Here is a 14,523-nt window from a genome sequence, read left to right as displayed (position 1 = left end):
GACTACAGAGACTCAACCAGAGAGACCACAGAGACTCAACCAGAGAGACTACAGAGACTCAACCAGAGAGACCACAGAGACTCAACCAGAGAGACCACAGAGACTCAACCAGAGAGACCACAGAGACTCAACCAGAGAGACTACAGAGAGAGACTCAACTATTGAAAGACTCAACCAGAAACGGCAGTAACCGGACAGAGGATCAACCAGAGAGAAACAACCTTCCAGAGACTAGATTCATGATCCAGAGAGACCAGACAGAGAACAAAGAGAGAGCTGAGTTATGGAGACACATCACTGTGATACATGTGGGAAGACCCTTTCCTCATCCAGGATCCTCAAGATGCACATGAGGATCCACACTGGAGAGAAGCCCTACAGCTGTCATCTCTGTGGTAAAACCTTTAGCCGGGCTTGCCATTTCAGAGTCCACAGCAGAATCCACTCTGGAGAGAAGCCCTACAACTGTGACCTCTGTGGTAAAACCTTTAGCCATGCTAGCAGTGTCACAGTTCACCGCAGGATCCACACTGGAGAGAAGCCCTACAGCTGTGACCTCTGTGGTAAAACCTTTAGCCAGGCTAGCCATTGCATTAGTCACCAAAAAATCCACACTGGAGACAAGCCTTACAGCTGTGACCTCTGTGATAAAACCTTTAGCACAGCTAACCATTTCAGAATTCACCGCAGAATCCACACTGGAGAGAAGCCGTACAGCTGTGACATCTGTGGTAAAACCTTTAACCATGCTAGCAGTTTAAGAACTCACTGCAGGATCCACACTGGAGAGAAGCCCTACATCTGTGACCTCTGTGGTAAAACCTTTAGCCAGGTAAGCAATTACATATTTCACAGCAGAATCCACACTGGAGAGAAGCCCTACAGCTGTGACCTCTGTGGTAAAACCTTTAGCAGGTATGGAAGTTTAACAGTTCACCACCGGATTCACACTGGAGAGAAGCCCTACAGCTGTGACATCTGTGGTAAAACCTTTAGTAATGCTAGCAATTTCACAGATCACAGCAGGATCCACACTGGAGAGAAACCCTACAGCTGTGACCTCTGTGGTAAAACCTTTAGCAGGGATGGAAGTTTAACAGTTCACCACCGAATTCACACTGGAGAGAAGCCCTACAACTGTGACATCTGTGGTAAAACCTTTCGCAGTGTTAGCAGTCACACAGTTCACCAGAGGATCCACACTGGAGAGAAGCCTTACAAATGTGACATCTGTGGTAAAACCTTTCGCAGTGTTAGCAGTTGCACAGTTCACAGCAGGATCCACACTGGAGAGAAACCCTACAGCTGTGACCTCTGTGACTATTCTGGTAAAACAAATGGCCATCTGAAGAGTCACCTGCGTGTCCATAGTAGAAAACCTCCAAAGCAGTAATGTGTGGGACCAAGCTGTCCCAGCAGTCACCACCTGAGAACTTCTGTATGACCCACAGCTGGAAGAACTACCGGCCTACAACTGCTGTTAGACTGCTCCTCCTATGGTTTCTTCCATGTTGTTGTCTAACTTTTATTGACGTAAGACTGTTTAGCTTGTGTTACAAACCTTGTCTACGGTGAAAGGCTGTAACACTAGACAAACACACAAGACAGAACTCACATGCAAACAGGGAGGGACATAACAGCCTGTGTTCTGCACCTCTCTTTCATCAACTGTCTTCAGAGGAGGGGAGCACTGATTGTATCTTATATTACATTGTATAGCTCTATTATATTTTGCCATGCATCTTCTACATTTTTATGTTGTTCATTATGTTTAAATGTTTACTGTATGCACCTGCCCACCAAAGTAAATTCCTTGTTTGTGATGTGTTAAACATAGGGCAGGGCGGTAGGCATATGTCCTAAAATTTACATCACAATATAATTTTGTAGCACGGACGGTATCAGTTAGGATTTGTGTTTTTATGAGTTTTTCTAAACATTTTCAGTCAATTTGTTTCAATACAATTGCAATCCGCACCGGCCATAATCTGTCCCACTCGGCCTGGTTTATAAGGCTACGGCAGGTTTGTTGTATGACTGGAATTGTTCTGCAGTGCTTTTCCACAGAAGGAGAGCTAACATGTAGATTTCAACAGTACTTTTATGTGATCAGAAGAAATCTTTGTTCCAACAAGTTGTAACAAATCTACAATAAACATTTCACAATTCTTAGTCTCTTATTGTCGGAAGTTGTGTCATTTAAAAACCGAACGATAAAGGCAGAAAACGATGGTCTAATCTACTCCATCTATACAACATTGATTATGAGGATGCGGAAGATTGATTTATCTGTATAGCACTTCTCGCAGATAAAATCACTCATCAATGATTGCAACATTTGTAGATTCATAGATTGTTTGCGATTTGGGGTTTTATGTTCCATACGGTAATTTTATGCCATGCCCGGTGAGAATGAGGCTGTGACAAATACAATTTCTGGAAGGCTCTACTGCAGATTTCACAGTATGGTCAAGATTCATATTGTAGGCGTAATTCATACCGGCATATTTCTATGATTATTTGGGGACTGTCACAACACAGTAGGATATGTGAAAACAAACTTTTTTTTCTAGAATCACACAAGGACGATTCATCTCGGGAATTACATGTATTTATTTACCCATAAAACAGTCCACATATAATGTATTTAATAATACTGTTTGATTAGGAATATGTTTGTTAGTGAAAGGGTTATCCTATAAGGATTGAAGAGTGCTGACAGAACTGTCATCAATGGTTCAGAGATCAGAGTGTCTTGGGGGGCATCAGTCTGTGTATATTTGTCAGTTCAAATGAGAGCAGGATATTAGCCCAACTTTTGGTACAACTCTTAAGTTTGGGGAAAGGGAAATAGGCAGTGAAGAACTCCTCTGATTCGTAACTCAAACTAAACTCAGAGCTGCTGCGTGTAACATCAAATACACTCAGGACTCTGCTTTGTGAAGAGGAGGGTGTATTTATGTCAGTAAAGTTGAAAGGTCAGCTGAGTGAGTGCACTAAGTACAAACTATATTCCAGTGACACTAGAATGCTCTAGTCCAGCTGTTACTCTGCTGTTCTGAGGAGCAGCCCCAAGGAAGAGGAATAGAGTTGGATAACCCTTCACAGGCAACTATGATTATTATATACACCTGTCATCTCTAATAGACTTTCACAAATGATGTGAATGTTTTCATTTTTCTCATCCACAGCCTAAAGTCAATTCAAACATTGTCAGTCACCTAACATTATACTTGATTTCTCTCGTTGAGAAATAACATCGTTCACCATTTTAAAAAATAGCACCACAATAATTCCTACCTAAATAAATACTCTTGACATTTACAGTAAAAATATAAAGCAATCCTGTACTTTCGACAGTTCAAACATATTTACATACAACAGAAAATAATGCCAAAACCTACAGGAAAATATTTAAAGACTCAAATTTCAGTCTCACTCCATGTTATGTAGAATATTACAAAGTGTACTGAATTATGTGTGTGTATGATTACATATGTTCAGGTCAAAGGTCTGAAGACTCAGACACGTATGAAACAGAATGGGGAGTTTAATAAGGAGAAATGGGTGAACAACTGAAAATAACCTAGTTAATCAGTGAGATGACTGAAGCTAAATGACTTACTGACCATAGCCCTCTCATTAACAGCTTTTACAATCTAAAATGAAAACAGAATGGCGACTAATACATACATCTCTACAAAATTATGAATTAATGATACTGAGTTAAGTACTATACACACATCAAGATAGTAAAATAAAATATTTAAAAAGAGGATTTGGTGGGTACAACATGTTAATGTCTGACAAAGCAGGGGAGTGAGGTGACGTAGGATAATTCAGAGTAAAGCTTTCTAATGTCCCCTGTAGATGTTCTGTAAATGCTCAAAAAGGAAGCCATTTTAATGCAGAGACAGCAACTGTTCAGTGTTAAAGTTTTAGATGACTAATACGTTTTGATAGTTAGTTGAGAATCTGCTGTATATAATATCTGCAGATGGAATTTTATCAAATAATTTGATGATTCACTATTACAATATATAACTGATCTGATTCAGCAACATAGCAGTGTAATTAACATGCGAGCAGAGAACTCTGGCCTACCCTAATGAAGAGGAAGTTTAGCTGTCTTTGAATTGTGCTGCTGAGGTATCAAACCAAGAGAGACTGAACATTTCATCATTTCAGCTACTATGTACTTCTGTTTACTTTCAGAATCAAAACCAATTCCACATGAGACGTTGTACATACTGCATGTAATACATGATGTCATGAACTATATAGCACCAGTTCACTTCTGTTTTAAACAGTTGTACTTGTTTGGGATTCTTCAAGTCTTCCCTTCAGTTGACTTCAAGTTCTTCAATGAGGCACTGAAAGCCTTTACATACTAAACTGTACTGATATATACTGCTTGGTGAAGTGTTCCCTACTACCAAAAGGTGGTTATGTGCACCATCCTTGGCAACAGACAGTTGAAAACATTTTTGATAAGATCTATGAGTACCGAATTTTGGAATGGCTTTTCCAAAATGGAAAAATACTCTAGAATGTTATAAAAGATTCTTGAAAAACAATTGACTGCGTTATGTAAATTATTTCCCCCATGTATTGTTCATGCATCCATGTTTTGTTTCACTCAGTGACATGTTTCATTACTCTAGTTCAGGAGTCCATACAGGCGTATCAACCAGTATTCCTCTCACAAATACATGCACACGCTTACGCACACACACAAACAAACTCTTGCACATCACACACGGAGTAATTTTGTATTTTTATATATGTTGTTGCTGTTAGTTTGTCATCACTTTCATGTCATATAATTTTTTTCTGTCCATAAATGTTGTGTACTTTGTACTATTGTGAATTTTTTTGGCATTATGTATGGGTATTCTGACTCTCCCCGTACTGTGTAATATTGTTTGTTATCTTTGTCATTTTTGTGTATTTTTAAATCTGCAAAAGTTTGTAATCTAATCAACTTTTGACATAGTATGATTGGCCACTTGTTTTAAAACCTTTCCATTTAGCTAATCTGACATAAATATTCAATCCTGGGTACATAATACATGATTATTAGCTTTTAGCCAATTTACAAAACAAAATACTGCAGTTGCTAAATCTAATACTACTGTATCCTTGTAAATGAATCAGCACGGGATAATATAAAGGATAATAATCAAGTATGTTTGCTGAAGGAGCTTTGGATAAAACAAATATAATAGTAAATGTTCACAGACTTGCAGGTAACCAGCAAGCACGGTCACAGCCTCTGTGACCAGTAGGGGTGTGAAATAGCCTCTTGTACCAATCGCAGTGCATTTTCAGTGCAGTTCTTGTTAGGATGTATGCTGGAGGCAGACTTTGAAGGCACCCGACCAAGAAGGACTGGACTACTCCTTCATGCAGACGTTGCAACGCCCCACATTGAGGCGCTGCTGCCTCTCATCCTTGAGCGTGGCCTGTGAGGAGGAGCTGAACTGTCCGCTCCTGTCCACACGCGTCAGCCAGAAACTGTAGACGTTGGCAAAGTAGTGGCACGTGCCACGCGGTCCCTGGCACTCCACAAAAGGCTGGGCACGAAAGTCTCGAAGGCAGCTTCCTGATGATGTCAGAGACTGCCCGCCCCCCTCATCACCAGCGCCTGTGTGCTGCAGGGTTCAGTACATATGCGTTACAAACAGGCACTTCCACACACAGGCTTGCATTATGAGACAGGTAGACACATTAAGGCCCAAAATACATTGTACTTACCATAAGGAAAGAGTACCCCATCCACAAACTCCTCCATTTAGGGGGGCACTGGGGTGTGCTGGTGTCCTGACTGTGTATAGCTACGGCCGGGGAGGTCACTTCACACACCACACAGCGGCTGATGTGCTCCTTTATCGCTTCGCCAGCCACAGGCATCATGGGCACAGCTGCCGTAGTCGAAAGCCAGTAGGACTTGTCGTTGCGGCTGGCATAGTCACAGGTGCCCATGTTGCAGTAGGAGAAGGGCATGGTGCTAAATAGGCGCATGCAGGAGCCTGCCTGGCCTGGGGTGGACAGGAAACATCTGATGACTCCGCTCATATGGTTACTGGTTAGATACACTCTCTTTCACCATCTACGTTGGCTAGAAACACGTGTGTTTTAGAGTGAGTAGTGCTGTAGGGCCACATACCAAGGTCCTGTGTGTGAGCTTTTTCCTGGCCCTCCAGATAGAGGAGGCTGTAGCCCGTCCACAGCTCTGCCATGTCAGCAGGGCACGAAGGGAGACTCTCTGATTGGCTGTGCATCACTAAAAGGAAGCCAGCGTTGAAGACAGTGCTTGGTCCTGGGCTTCCAGGGTCTCCAGTGGGGCCTTGTTCCCCTGTGATGAAACATTGACTGAGAGACTTAACACTCGAGGCCAGTCACAATGCATGTGTCAGGAACAAAAGCATGGTTATATGATGCTGTGATCAATGATGAAATGCAGAAGCTCTTGTGACTCACCCTGTAGACCCAAGACCCCCCTATCTCCCTGAGCTCCTCTGTCTCCGGGGGTTCCACCTGGACCTGGAGGACCATCGGGCCCAGGAAAACCCGGGGACCCCAAAGGTCCATTCCTCCCTGCAAGAGTATTATGCAAATCGGTGCATGCAGTCTTTTAATGGAGATTATGTTGTTTCTGTTTTTTTAGACCTTACCTTTTGGTCCGACTCTACCGTTTACTCCTGGGGCTCCAGGAAAGCCTGTTTGGCCTGGTAGACCTGGGGCTCCTGGGGGCCCGGGAGGGGGTGGTGGGCCGTCCAGAAAGATCACTACCCCTACTTCTCCTTTTGGTCCTGTAGATGGAGAATTTAGCAGTCAGACAGAGTGGAGGGGGTGGTAGTGTTTGGTTAGTTCACAGTTGTGTCCATTGTTCAAAATAACCACCATTAGCTCACCTGGGTCTCCCTTCTGGCCCTGGGCTCCCTTGCATCCAGGTGGGCCGCAAGTTCCAGAGGGTCCTGCTCGTCCTGGAATCCCCATTAACCCAGGACTACCAAGCTCACCTAATGCAAATGCCACACACATGTTTAGACATGATACAGCATATGTCAACATCAATATATTTGACAGCAATGGTTAAACTAATAGATGACTAATTACGAACTTAATACCAGCTGGCTTCAGAGTAAGGGTTACCTTTGAAGCCAGGTAATCCTGCAATGCCAGGTAGCCCATAGACTCCAAGAGACCCCTTCTCCCCCTTCAGTCCAGGAAACCCAGGCGCACCATTATCCCCCTCGTCTCCAGTCATTGGCAGAGCACAACCAGGAAGCCCAATGTCACCAGGTGGGCCTGAATTAAAATAACAATAACTTTGCATGACAAGAAAACGGTATGGGATGTTTGTTTATCGGGGGTGGGTGGGGTGGCTGGGTGGGGTGGGTGGATGGGTGGGGTGGCTGTGTGGGGGAGTTCTGACCAGAGTTTCCATCTCGCCCAGGGAAGCCTGGCTCTCCACAGTGCCCTGGAATGGGGTTGGTACAGTCAACACCTGGCTGGCCTGTGGCACCCATAGGTCCTGGACTACCTGCATGGGGAGATTTGGTTGTCACACCACGTCACAGAAGTCCACTTTACAGACACAGACATCTAGGTTGCCAATATGTTTGATATCTGTACCTGTGAATCCTGATTGGCCCTTTGGCCCCAGTGGCCCAGACTGGATTGGCCCCTGGGGACCTTGAAAGCCTCTGGATCCCTTTTCTCCTTTTGGCCCCACATACCCTGGAGGTCCTGGCACACCAGGTCCTGAAACGTGTGTGTGTGTGTGTATAATACAATCAATCGCAAGTTTTAATATAATTATGTCTTCTTCAGAACACACAAATGCTGACTCCTACTCAGAGATGGCAGAAGTACACAAACATCCTTCACTCAATAGACGTCAGATACTCATGTTTAAAAAGACTCTGGACGGTTTTCAAATATATTTTTTGAAACTATTCTTTTTTTTTTATATTCTCAAAATTTTATTTTTTAGAATAGTCTCAAAACTTTTTTTGAGAATAGTTTCAAAAATAAAATTTTGAGAATATTTAAAAAAACAATTTAAATAGTTTCAAAAAATATATTTGAAAACCGTCCAGTCTTTTAATTTTTTTTTACTTTTCTCAAAAAAAAAATTGAAACTTTTCTCCAAATTTTTTTTTAAGCTATTCTCAAATATATTTTTTTTAGCTATTCTCCAAAATATTTTTTGAAACTTTTCTCAATTTTTTGGGGGGGAAACTATCTCAAATATATATTTTTTTTATTTTCTTAAAAAAGGTTTTTGAAACTATTCTTAAAAATATTTTTGGGAAACTATTCTTCTCTTTGAAACTTTCCTAAAAAACATTTTTGAGCAACTACTCATTTTCCTTTTTTTTTTTCTTTTCAGCAAAAATATTTTCAGTTAAAAAACATTTGGCCCCCAAAAAATATTTTGTCACACAGACACGACAAAAAAAGTGATGAGCCTGGCTTGAAAATGTAAGAAGTAGAAAGTACAGATTTCTGTGCTCCTACTTACCTCTTGTTCCAACATCTCCCTTCACACCCTTCAGCCCATCCAGCCCATGTAGGCCCAGCGGCCCTGGAGGACCTGGTGGCAAACACAACAATGTTCCAGTCAGGAACGGTAGAAGTGCAACTTCCTGTTGACTGTACAGCTTCATTTGCAGAGATTTAGATGACAGACCCATTGTTCTATCTAAGTTCATTCAGTCTGTTGGCATCCATTGCTTTGATGCTTTTGCCTGAGTTGATTTTGTTTCATGCATTTTCTGATTTGACTGTAGGCATATGTTTCAGTTTGGGCTTGAAATAAAAAGTCAATACCAACAATGAATTTAAAATGTTTTCGTGTACTATTGTGTCAGTTCATTTGATTGAAATGAGTAAACTTTGTACTTTTCTATGTAAATGTTTTTTAAATATGAAGAAAAAAATGATTATGTGAATATAAATTATATGAAATTAAACCTCTGCTGAACTCTACTCAAACAAACCTTTGAGGCCCTGGGGCCCCTGCTCTCCCTTGGGACCGGGCATTCCCGGATTTCCTCGGGGGCCCTCGACCCCCGGACTCCCACCAGGTCCTGGTGGTCCAAAGACACCTGCCAGTGAGAAAGGAGTGAGGACACCATTGATGCTCCACGGGCCACCGTGTGTCTGTCTACAAGGCTTTCCAATGCATGTTCTTACCTGGAGGACCAGGTGGCCCAATGGATCCTGTAGGGCCAGGTAACCCTTTAGGCCCTGGTGCGCCTGAGAATCCTGGTTCTCCTTGATCACCTTTCTCACCAGATGGAGCTATGGGAGGGGACAGTTGTAGATCCCTCAGAGATAAAACTTCCTTGTTGCTGTCTATTCGTCATGTGCTTCTCCTACTTCTACATTACCAGGTATCCCGTCTACCCCACGGGGTCCCCTGTCACCAGGTGGACCAGGTGGAGCACCAATGGAGTCCCCTCTGTCACCTGTAAAGGAGTGTACTCTGTGTGACCCCCAGCTAGGCTCCCACATCTTGGCAAATGATTCATTGTTGGTACATAAACAGTATTCCCAGTGTTGTGGGAATGCTCATACCTTTGATGCCAGTGTATCCTGGGAAGCCGGGCGTGCCAGACGGACCTGTTAACCCAGGGTCACCCTTTGGGCAGAAACATAGTCGCACAAGTTGCACAAGGCGAACCCTCCAGCTAAAGGAACTCAAACAGGAAAGGAATGTGTTAACCACAGTTAACTGTGAGCATCTACCTGGTCTCCAGGTTCTCCAGGGAAGCCTGTGATGCCCCTCTGGCCCGTAAAACCTGGTAGGCCAGTGTCCCCCTGCTGCCCACAGGAGCCAGATGGCCCGCGAGGTCCAGCCTCCACACCAGGGGGTCCATCAACCCCTGCATATCCTGGCTCACCCGGTCTTCCCATAACACCCTTACTCCCTGAGAGGGGAATGACAATGTTGAGCTACCTCAGATCATGCTTTCGAAAACACATACAGTACGTACATACTAATTAAACGGATTAATCAGGGTAAACAGATTTGGGTCTTTCTCTCACCTCGTTGCCCAGTGAAACCATCAAGACCAGGTGCCCCAGGACGACCTGGTGGTCCTTTGATGGGGATAGGATTTGTGTTTCCAGGGTCCCCAAAGGCCCCTCTGCTACCTGGAAGATAAGCTCCTCACATCAGAATCCATTTGATTCCATTTGCCCTGACGCTAACTAAAGTACTAAGACAAGATAAACATACCCTTTCCTCCTTTGACTCCTTCTTCTCCAGGGAAGCCTGGTTGGCCATCGAAGCCCCTCTCCCCTTTTCTCCCTGGAGGTCCCAGGGCCCCGTTCCTCCCTGGGTCCCCTGGGGATCCTTCTCTTCCAGGTGCACCTCTCTGACCTTCAAGTTAGAAGTCACATTGGGGCAATCAACCCAGGCCCTAGTCTCCTGTCGCGTTATTTACATTTACATTTTTAGTCATTTAGCAGACGCTCTTATCCAGAGCGTTTTACAGTAAGTACAGGGACATTCTCCCTCAAGGCAAGTAGGGTGAAGTGCCTTTCCCAAGGACACCACGTCATTTGGCACAGCTGGGCATCGATCCGGCAACCTTCTGATTACCAGCCCGACTCCCTCACCACTCAGCCATCTGACTCCCGGTTATACTGCTGTACGTTCTAAATGCACGATTGGTATGTCGCTTTGGATAAAAGTGTCTGCCGCATGAGGAAATTGTGATCTTATTATTCATAACTTTTTGCAGTTGTATGACATTGTAGGAAAAGCAAGCTATCTTCACTTGGTACAGCACTGTTTTTCTAACCTTTCTGCCCATCAGCTCCTGGTACACCCGAGTCCCCTATAGGGCCGGTGGGACCCTGTGCCCCAGGATACCCAGGAAAGCCCGGAGATCCATGTTTCCCAACCATCCCTTTAGGGCCGATGCCAGGCAAACCTTCTGGTCCGACATCACCTTTCACACCATCGCAACCTGAGACACCCATACACAAAATGACCTGACTGCTTGCCAACAGACCATGTCTTAGTTTTACTTCATCACAGGTGCCTGTAATGAACACATACATGTAGGCGGTACTTACCTGGAGGGCCGATGTCCCCTGCTGGTCCAGGGGGCCCTGCGATGCCTTTGGCCCCGCTTTCACAGTCCACGGGTGGCGGTCCAGGAGATCCAGTTCTGCCTGTAGCACCACTCTCTCCACGCTCCCCTTTAATCCCTGGGTAGCCTGGCAAACCTGCTTCACCTGTGCAATGGCAATCCTTCAAACTATGCAAGTCATACAATACTATTTCATCAATGATTAACAACTGACACAATCCTTACGGTATAATATAGTAACCACCATCAGCCCCTTTAAAACTAAAGTTGAGATACAAGGAATATGGATTTGCATATTGTCTGTTTCTGGTACCTGTTAATCCAGTTGGACCAGGTGGTCCTGGCACTCCCTTAGGTCCTGATAGGCCCAGTGGTCCAGTGAATCCTATTGGCCCAGGAGCTCCGGGGACTGAGTCTCCAACTGGGCCCTTGAGCCCCGTAGGGCCCCTTAGGCCAGGGGACCCAGGAGAACCATCATAGCTCAGGCCTTCTTTGCCTGGATCTCCTATGTCTCCTTCACACCCCACAGAGCCTGCATGGGGGGGGGGGGGGGTGGGGGGAAGAGCATAATGCATTATTTAACCATATTCCATCACACTTTAAGTATATGTTTTTATGTGTTTTATATATTAATTTAAATAAAAAATATACCATTGATTCCAGTAGGTCCTGGCTGCCCTAAGTCTCCTTTCTGTCCCTTTGCGCCATCAGGTCCAGTAAGTCCTCTGTACCCAGAGGGACCTGTCCCACCAGCAAGTCCTAGAGAGCACATACATTTTCTTGAGACACGGCCACTGGATTTAAATCAAACTGACCCCAACCCCGGTGAGAAGACAGTGGTTAGGCAACGATACCTTGTTGTCCAGCATCTCCCTTCTCTCCAGGCGCTCCAGGGTTACTGGGCACACAGGGCCGAGTATCTCCTTCAGTCAACAACAGGGCCAGGGAAGGAAAAGACAAAATGGAGGACAGTCATTAGTACAGTTGAGATTATTACAATAATATCACACATTAATTACAAAGTGAAGCATTGAGCAGGCTCCTGACCTTTGACTCCTTTGGGGCCAACAGGCCCCCTGAATCCTGGGGGCCCCGCATCCCCCGGGGCCCCCCTGAGTCCCACAGCACCTATGACATCCAAACCTGGGGAACCAGCGGGTCCGGGGAACCCTTTAGGCCCATCGAATCCTGGATAACCTCTTTCACCAGGAAACCCTGAATAACTATCCCCCTGTTTCAGTCAGACGGAGAACCAACAGAAAAACAGAAAAAACATTTAATTTTTGGTCCATGTTCATTTATAGACTGGCACACTGAACCCAGCTGACAGACCTGGAGACATAACATACCTTTAGGCCTTTGTCGCCAGGTGCACCTGGGAAACCATCTTTCCCCCTCATTCCTGTGGCTCCCTGTTGCCCAGGAGGCCCTCGGGAGCCCATTGCTCCCTTCTTTCCTAGAGACAATATAGACCAACATATTGCCATTCAAAGTCACCAAAATCTGTCCAAAACAAGATTCTTTCAAATGTGCCCTTACCTTTGATATCCATTATGTAGAGGTCCCCTTTCGGACCTTTGAACCCTCGAGCTCCTGGAAACCCAGGCAGTCCCTGACGGAAAAACACACGGTCCAATAAACGTTTTAGTTCATGAACGAGAGAACATTGAGTGATCTAAAGCACACGAGGAGCGATACCGCCACTCACGGCTGGTCCACGTTCTCCGGGTTCTCCTGACAAACCGCTGTCGCCTCTCAATCCAGTCGGCCCTGAGATGCCAGGTAACCCAGGCAACCCTGGGGGTCCGATAGAACCAGGATCCCCCACCAGAGGTATTGAAGCCCCACAGTCACAGGCACCAGCACTACCTACAGACACCAGGACACACACACCTCAGTGTTTTCCCCCACACACTGCAACACATGTGAGCGGTAGTAATGATGTGAGTGTGTCAAATGAGATCACTGACTGGAGACACATCAACTGAAATGTAAGGGAAAAGTTTTTTATATTTGTATGAATTGTTCCCATTTTATTTGGATCTGATGCTGTGATGGGAAAGATGAGGTAGCCAAAAGCTTACTTTGTAGGCTACTATATTGATATAATCAATGACATGTACTAAACAAGGTCTATGAAAGATAAGTGAATCAATCAACAAACATTAATAAATAACGGAAAGTCACCTTTGTAACCTGGGAACCCTCTACCCCCTGGTGGGCCTTGGTCTCCATCTTGCCCTGGTTCCCCTGGCTCTCCTGCTGTGCAGTACAGACCTACCGAAATCCCAGAGCACAGGGTATGGGTTCCTAATCACCAACTGAATGACCAGCAATCAGACTGGTCTATTACCAGCCCATCCATCACATCAAATACATCAGCAGTAAGTAACACATTTGGTAAACTTTTCTCAATGCTAACCAAGGCTACCATCTTGGCCCGCAAGAAAACAGCTTCAACCAGTATGAAATGTAAACTCCTATTGATATATTGTCATCTGTATCAACAGTGATCTGGTGAGAAGAATCCTATCATTGTAGCCTTTTTACCGTTCTGGTGCTACCTGGTGTTTCAAATGTGCAACTGCATCTCGAGTGTTTGTATCGTTGACTTTTTACAGTCATTGTTTTCTAAATCAATGTAGTTTGTCACACGTAAAATGAAGTTACCCTACGTTTTAAAATGTATTTTGAGACCTGATGTATTTATAGTTCTAAAACTGGTTGTTCCCATCCTTGATTGTGATTGGCTATATCGCGTTCCATGCCGTTGTAAAATCCAGCATAACCTCACAGGTTGTCCTCATAACATTCTTTAACATTCCATATTACTGCGCATCGAATATTTCAAATTGAAAAAGACGGCAAAGATGTCCATCTGGCTGTTGCGTGGCAACAATTTATGTAGGAATTATACTTTGTAGTAGCGGAAGAATGACGGTTTATTATTAAACTATTTTGTTTCTAATTGTTTTTATTGATGAAACCATATCAAATATTTGTAGTAACAGTTTTAGAAAAGCAATAAGCCCCGCGAGTCCGTGGTTTACGCTGATTTTAGAACAGGTAAGGGGGTTTTCGGCAATCCGCTTCGCGTCAACAACTCCCCTTACCTGTTCTAAAATCAGCGTAAACCACGGCCTCTTGGGGCTTATTGCTTAAATCAAAACTCTTGCAGTTCTAACAACTATGAAGGTAAGTGCATTATATGCGTTGCTTTTGACGTTGTATCCAGGATTTGCGACTTTGTGCTTGGTTTTAAATTCATTATGGTGCTAGTGTGGCATCCGAAGTGTAAGGTCTGAAAATATCGTAGCATTAGACAAAAACTCAAAGAACTGGTAACTGGAGCTCATAACTAGCCTGGCTGCCAGCCCAACTTCTCCCGCCCACAAAAAAATGTGTT

At 44.3% G+C, this 14,523-nt stretch overlaps 1 protein-coding gene and 1 pseudogene across 1 annotated transcript in view; one reads left to right on the top strand and one right to left on the bottom strand.

The window, feature by feature from the left end:
• The first annotated feature begins 280 nt into the window (after window positions 1-280).
• On the top strand, window positions 281-2,158 carry LOC146257855 (uncharacterized; annotated as a pseudogene).
• Window positions 2,159-2,630: 472 nt separating this feature from the next.
• col4a4 (collagen, type IV, alpha 4) overlaps window positions 2,631-14,523 on the bottom strand; it is a 41,138-nt gene continuing 29,245 nt past the window's right edge. Inside the window, exons 20-46 of the mRNA XM_084674811.1 lie at window positions 13,305-13,394; window positions 12,826-12,986; window positions 12,657-12,729; window positions 12,467-12,573; window positions 12,165-12,348; window positions 11,972-12,040; window positions 11,769-11,876; window positions 11,431-11,649; window positions 11,101-11,262; window positions 10,824-10,991; window positions 10,256-10,399; window positions 10,063-10,170; window positions 9,763-9,944; window positions 9,592-9,655; window positions 9,405-9,482; window positions 9,208-9,315; window positions 9,012-9,119; window positions 8,534-8,605; window positions 7,642-7,770; window positions 7,442-7,549; window positions 7,159-7,314; window positions 6,918-7,025; window positions 6,678-6,815; window positions 6,484-6,600; window positions 6,170-6,358; window positions 5,758-6,041; window positions 2,631-5,654 (exon numbers count right to left, since the gene is read on the bottom strand). Coding sequence (XP_084530937.1) covers window positions 5,397-5,654; window positions 5,758-6,041; window positions 6,170-6,358; window positions 6,484-6,600; window positions 6,678-6,815; window positions 6,918-7,025; window positions 7,159-7,314; window positions 7,442-7,549; window positions 7,642-7,770; window positions 8,534-8,605; window positions 9,012-9,119; window positions 9,208-9,315; window positions 9,405-9,482; window positions 9,592-9,655; window positions 9,763-9,944; window positions 10,063-10,170; window positions 10,256-10,399; window positions 10,824-10,991; window positions 11,101-11,262; window positions 11,431-11,649; window positions 11,769-11,876; window positions 11,972-12,040; window positions 12,165-12,348; window positions 12,467-12,573; window positions 12,657-12,729; window positions 12,826-12,986; window positions 13,305-13,394 — 3,692 coding nt within the window. The 3' untranslated portion in view covers window positions 2,631-5,396. The remainder of the gene's footprint in view (window positions 5,655-5,757; window positions 6,042-6,169; window positions 6,359-6,483; window positions 6,601-6,677; window positions 6,816-6,917; window positions 7,026-7,158; window positions 7,315-7,441; window positions 7,550-7,641; window positions 7,771-8,533; window positions 8,606-9,011; window positions 9,120-9,207; window positions 9,316-9,404; window positions 9,483-9,591; window positions 9,656-9,762; window positions 9,945-10,062; window positions 10,171-10,255; window positions 10,400-10,823; window positions 10,992-11,100; window positions 11,263-11,430; window positions 11,650-11,768; window positions 11,877-11,971; window positions 12,041-12,164; window positions 12,349-12,466; window positions 12,574-12,656; window positions 12,730-12,825; window positions 12,987-13,304; window positions 13,395-14,523) is intronic.

The sequence above is a fragment of the Hypomesus nipponensis genome, chromosome 15, assembly GCF_054491055.1.
Source record: "Hypomesus nipponensis isolate SF chromosome 15, ASM5449105v1, whole genome shotgun sequence".
Lineage (NCBI taxonomy): Eukaryota > Metazoa > Chordata > Actinopteri > Osmeriformes > Osmeridae > Hypomesus > Hypomesus nipponensis.
Note: the sequence above shows the minus strand (reverse complement) of the source record. Positions and strands in the feature narration are given on the sequence as shown.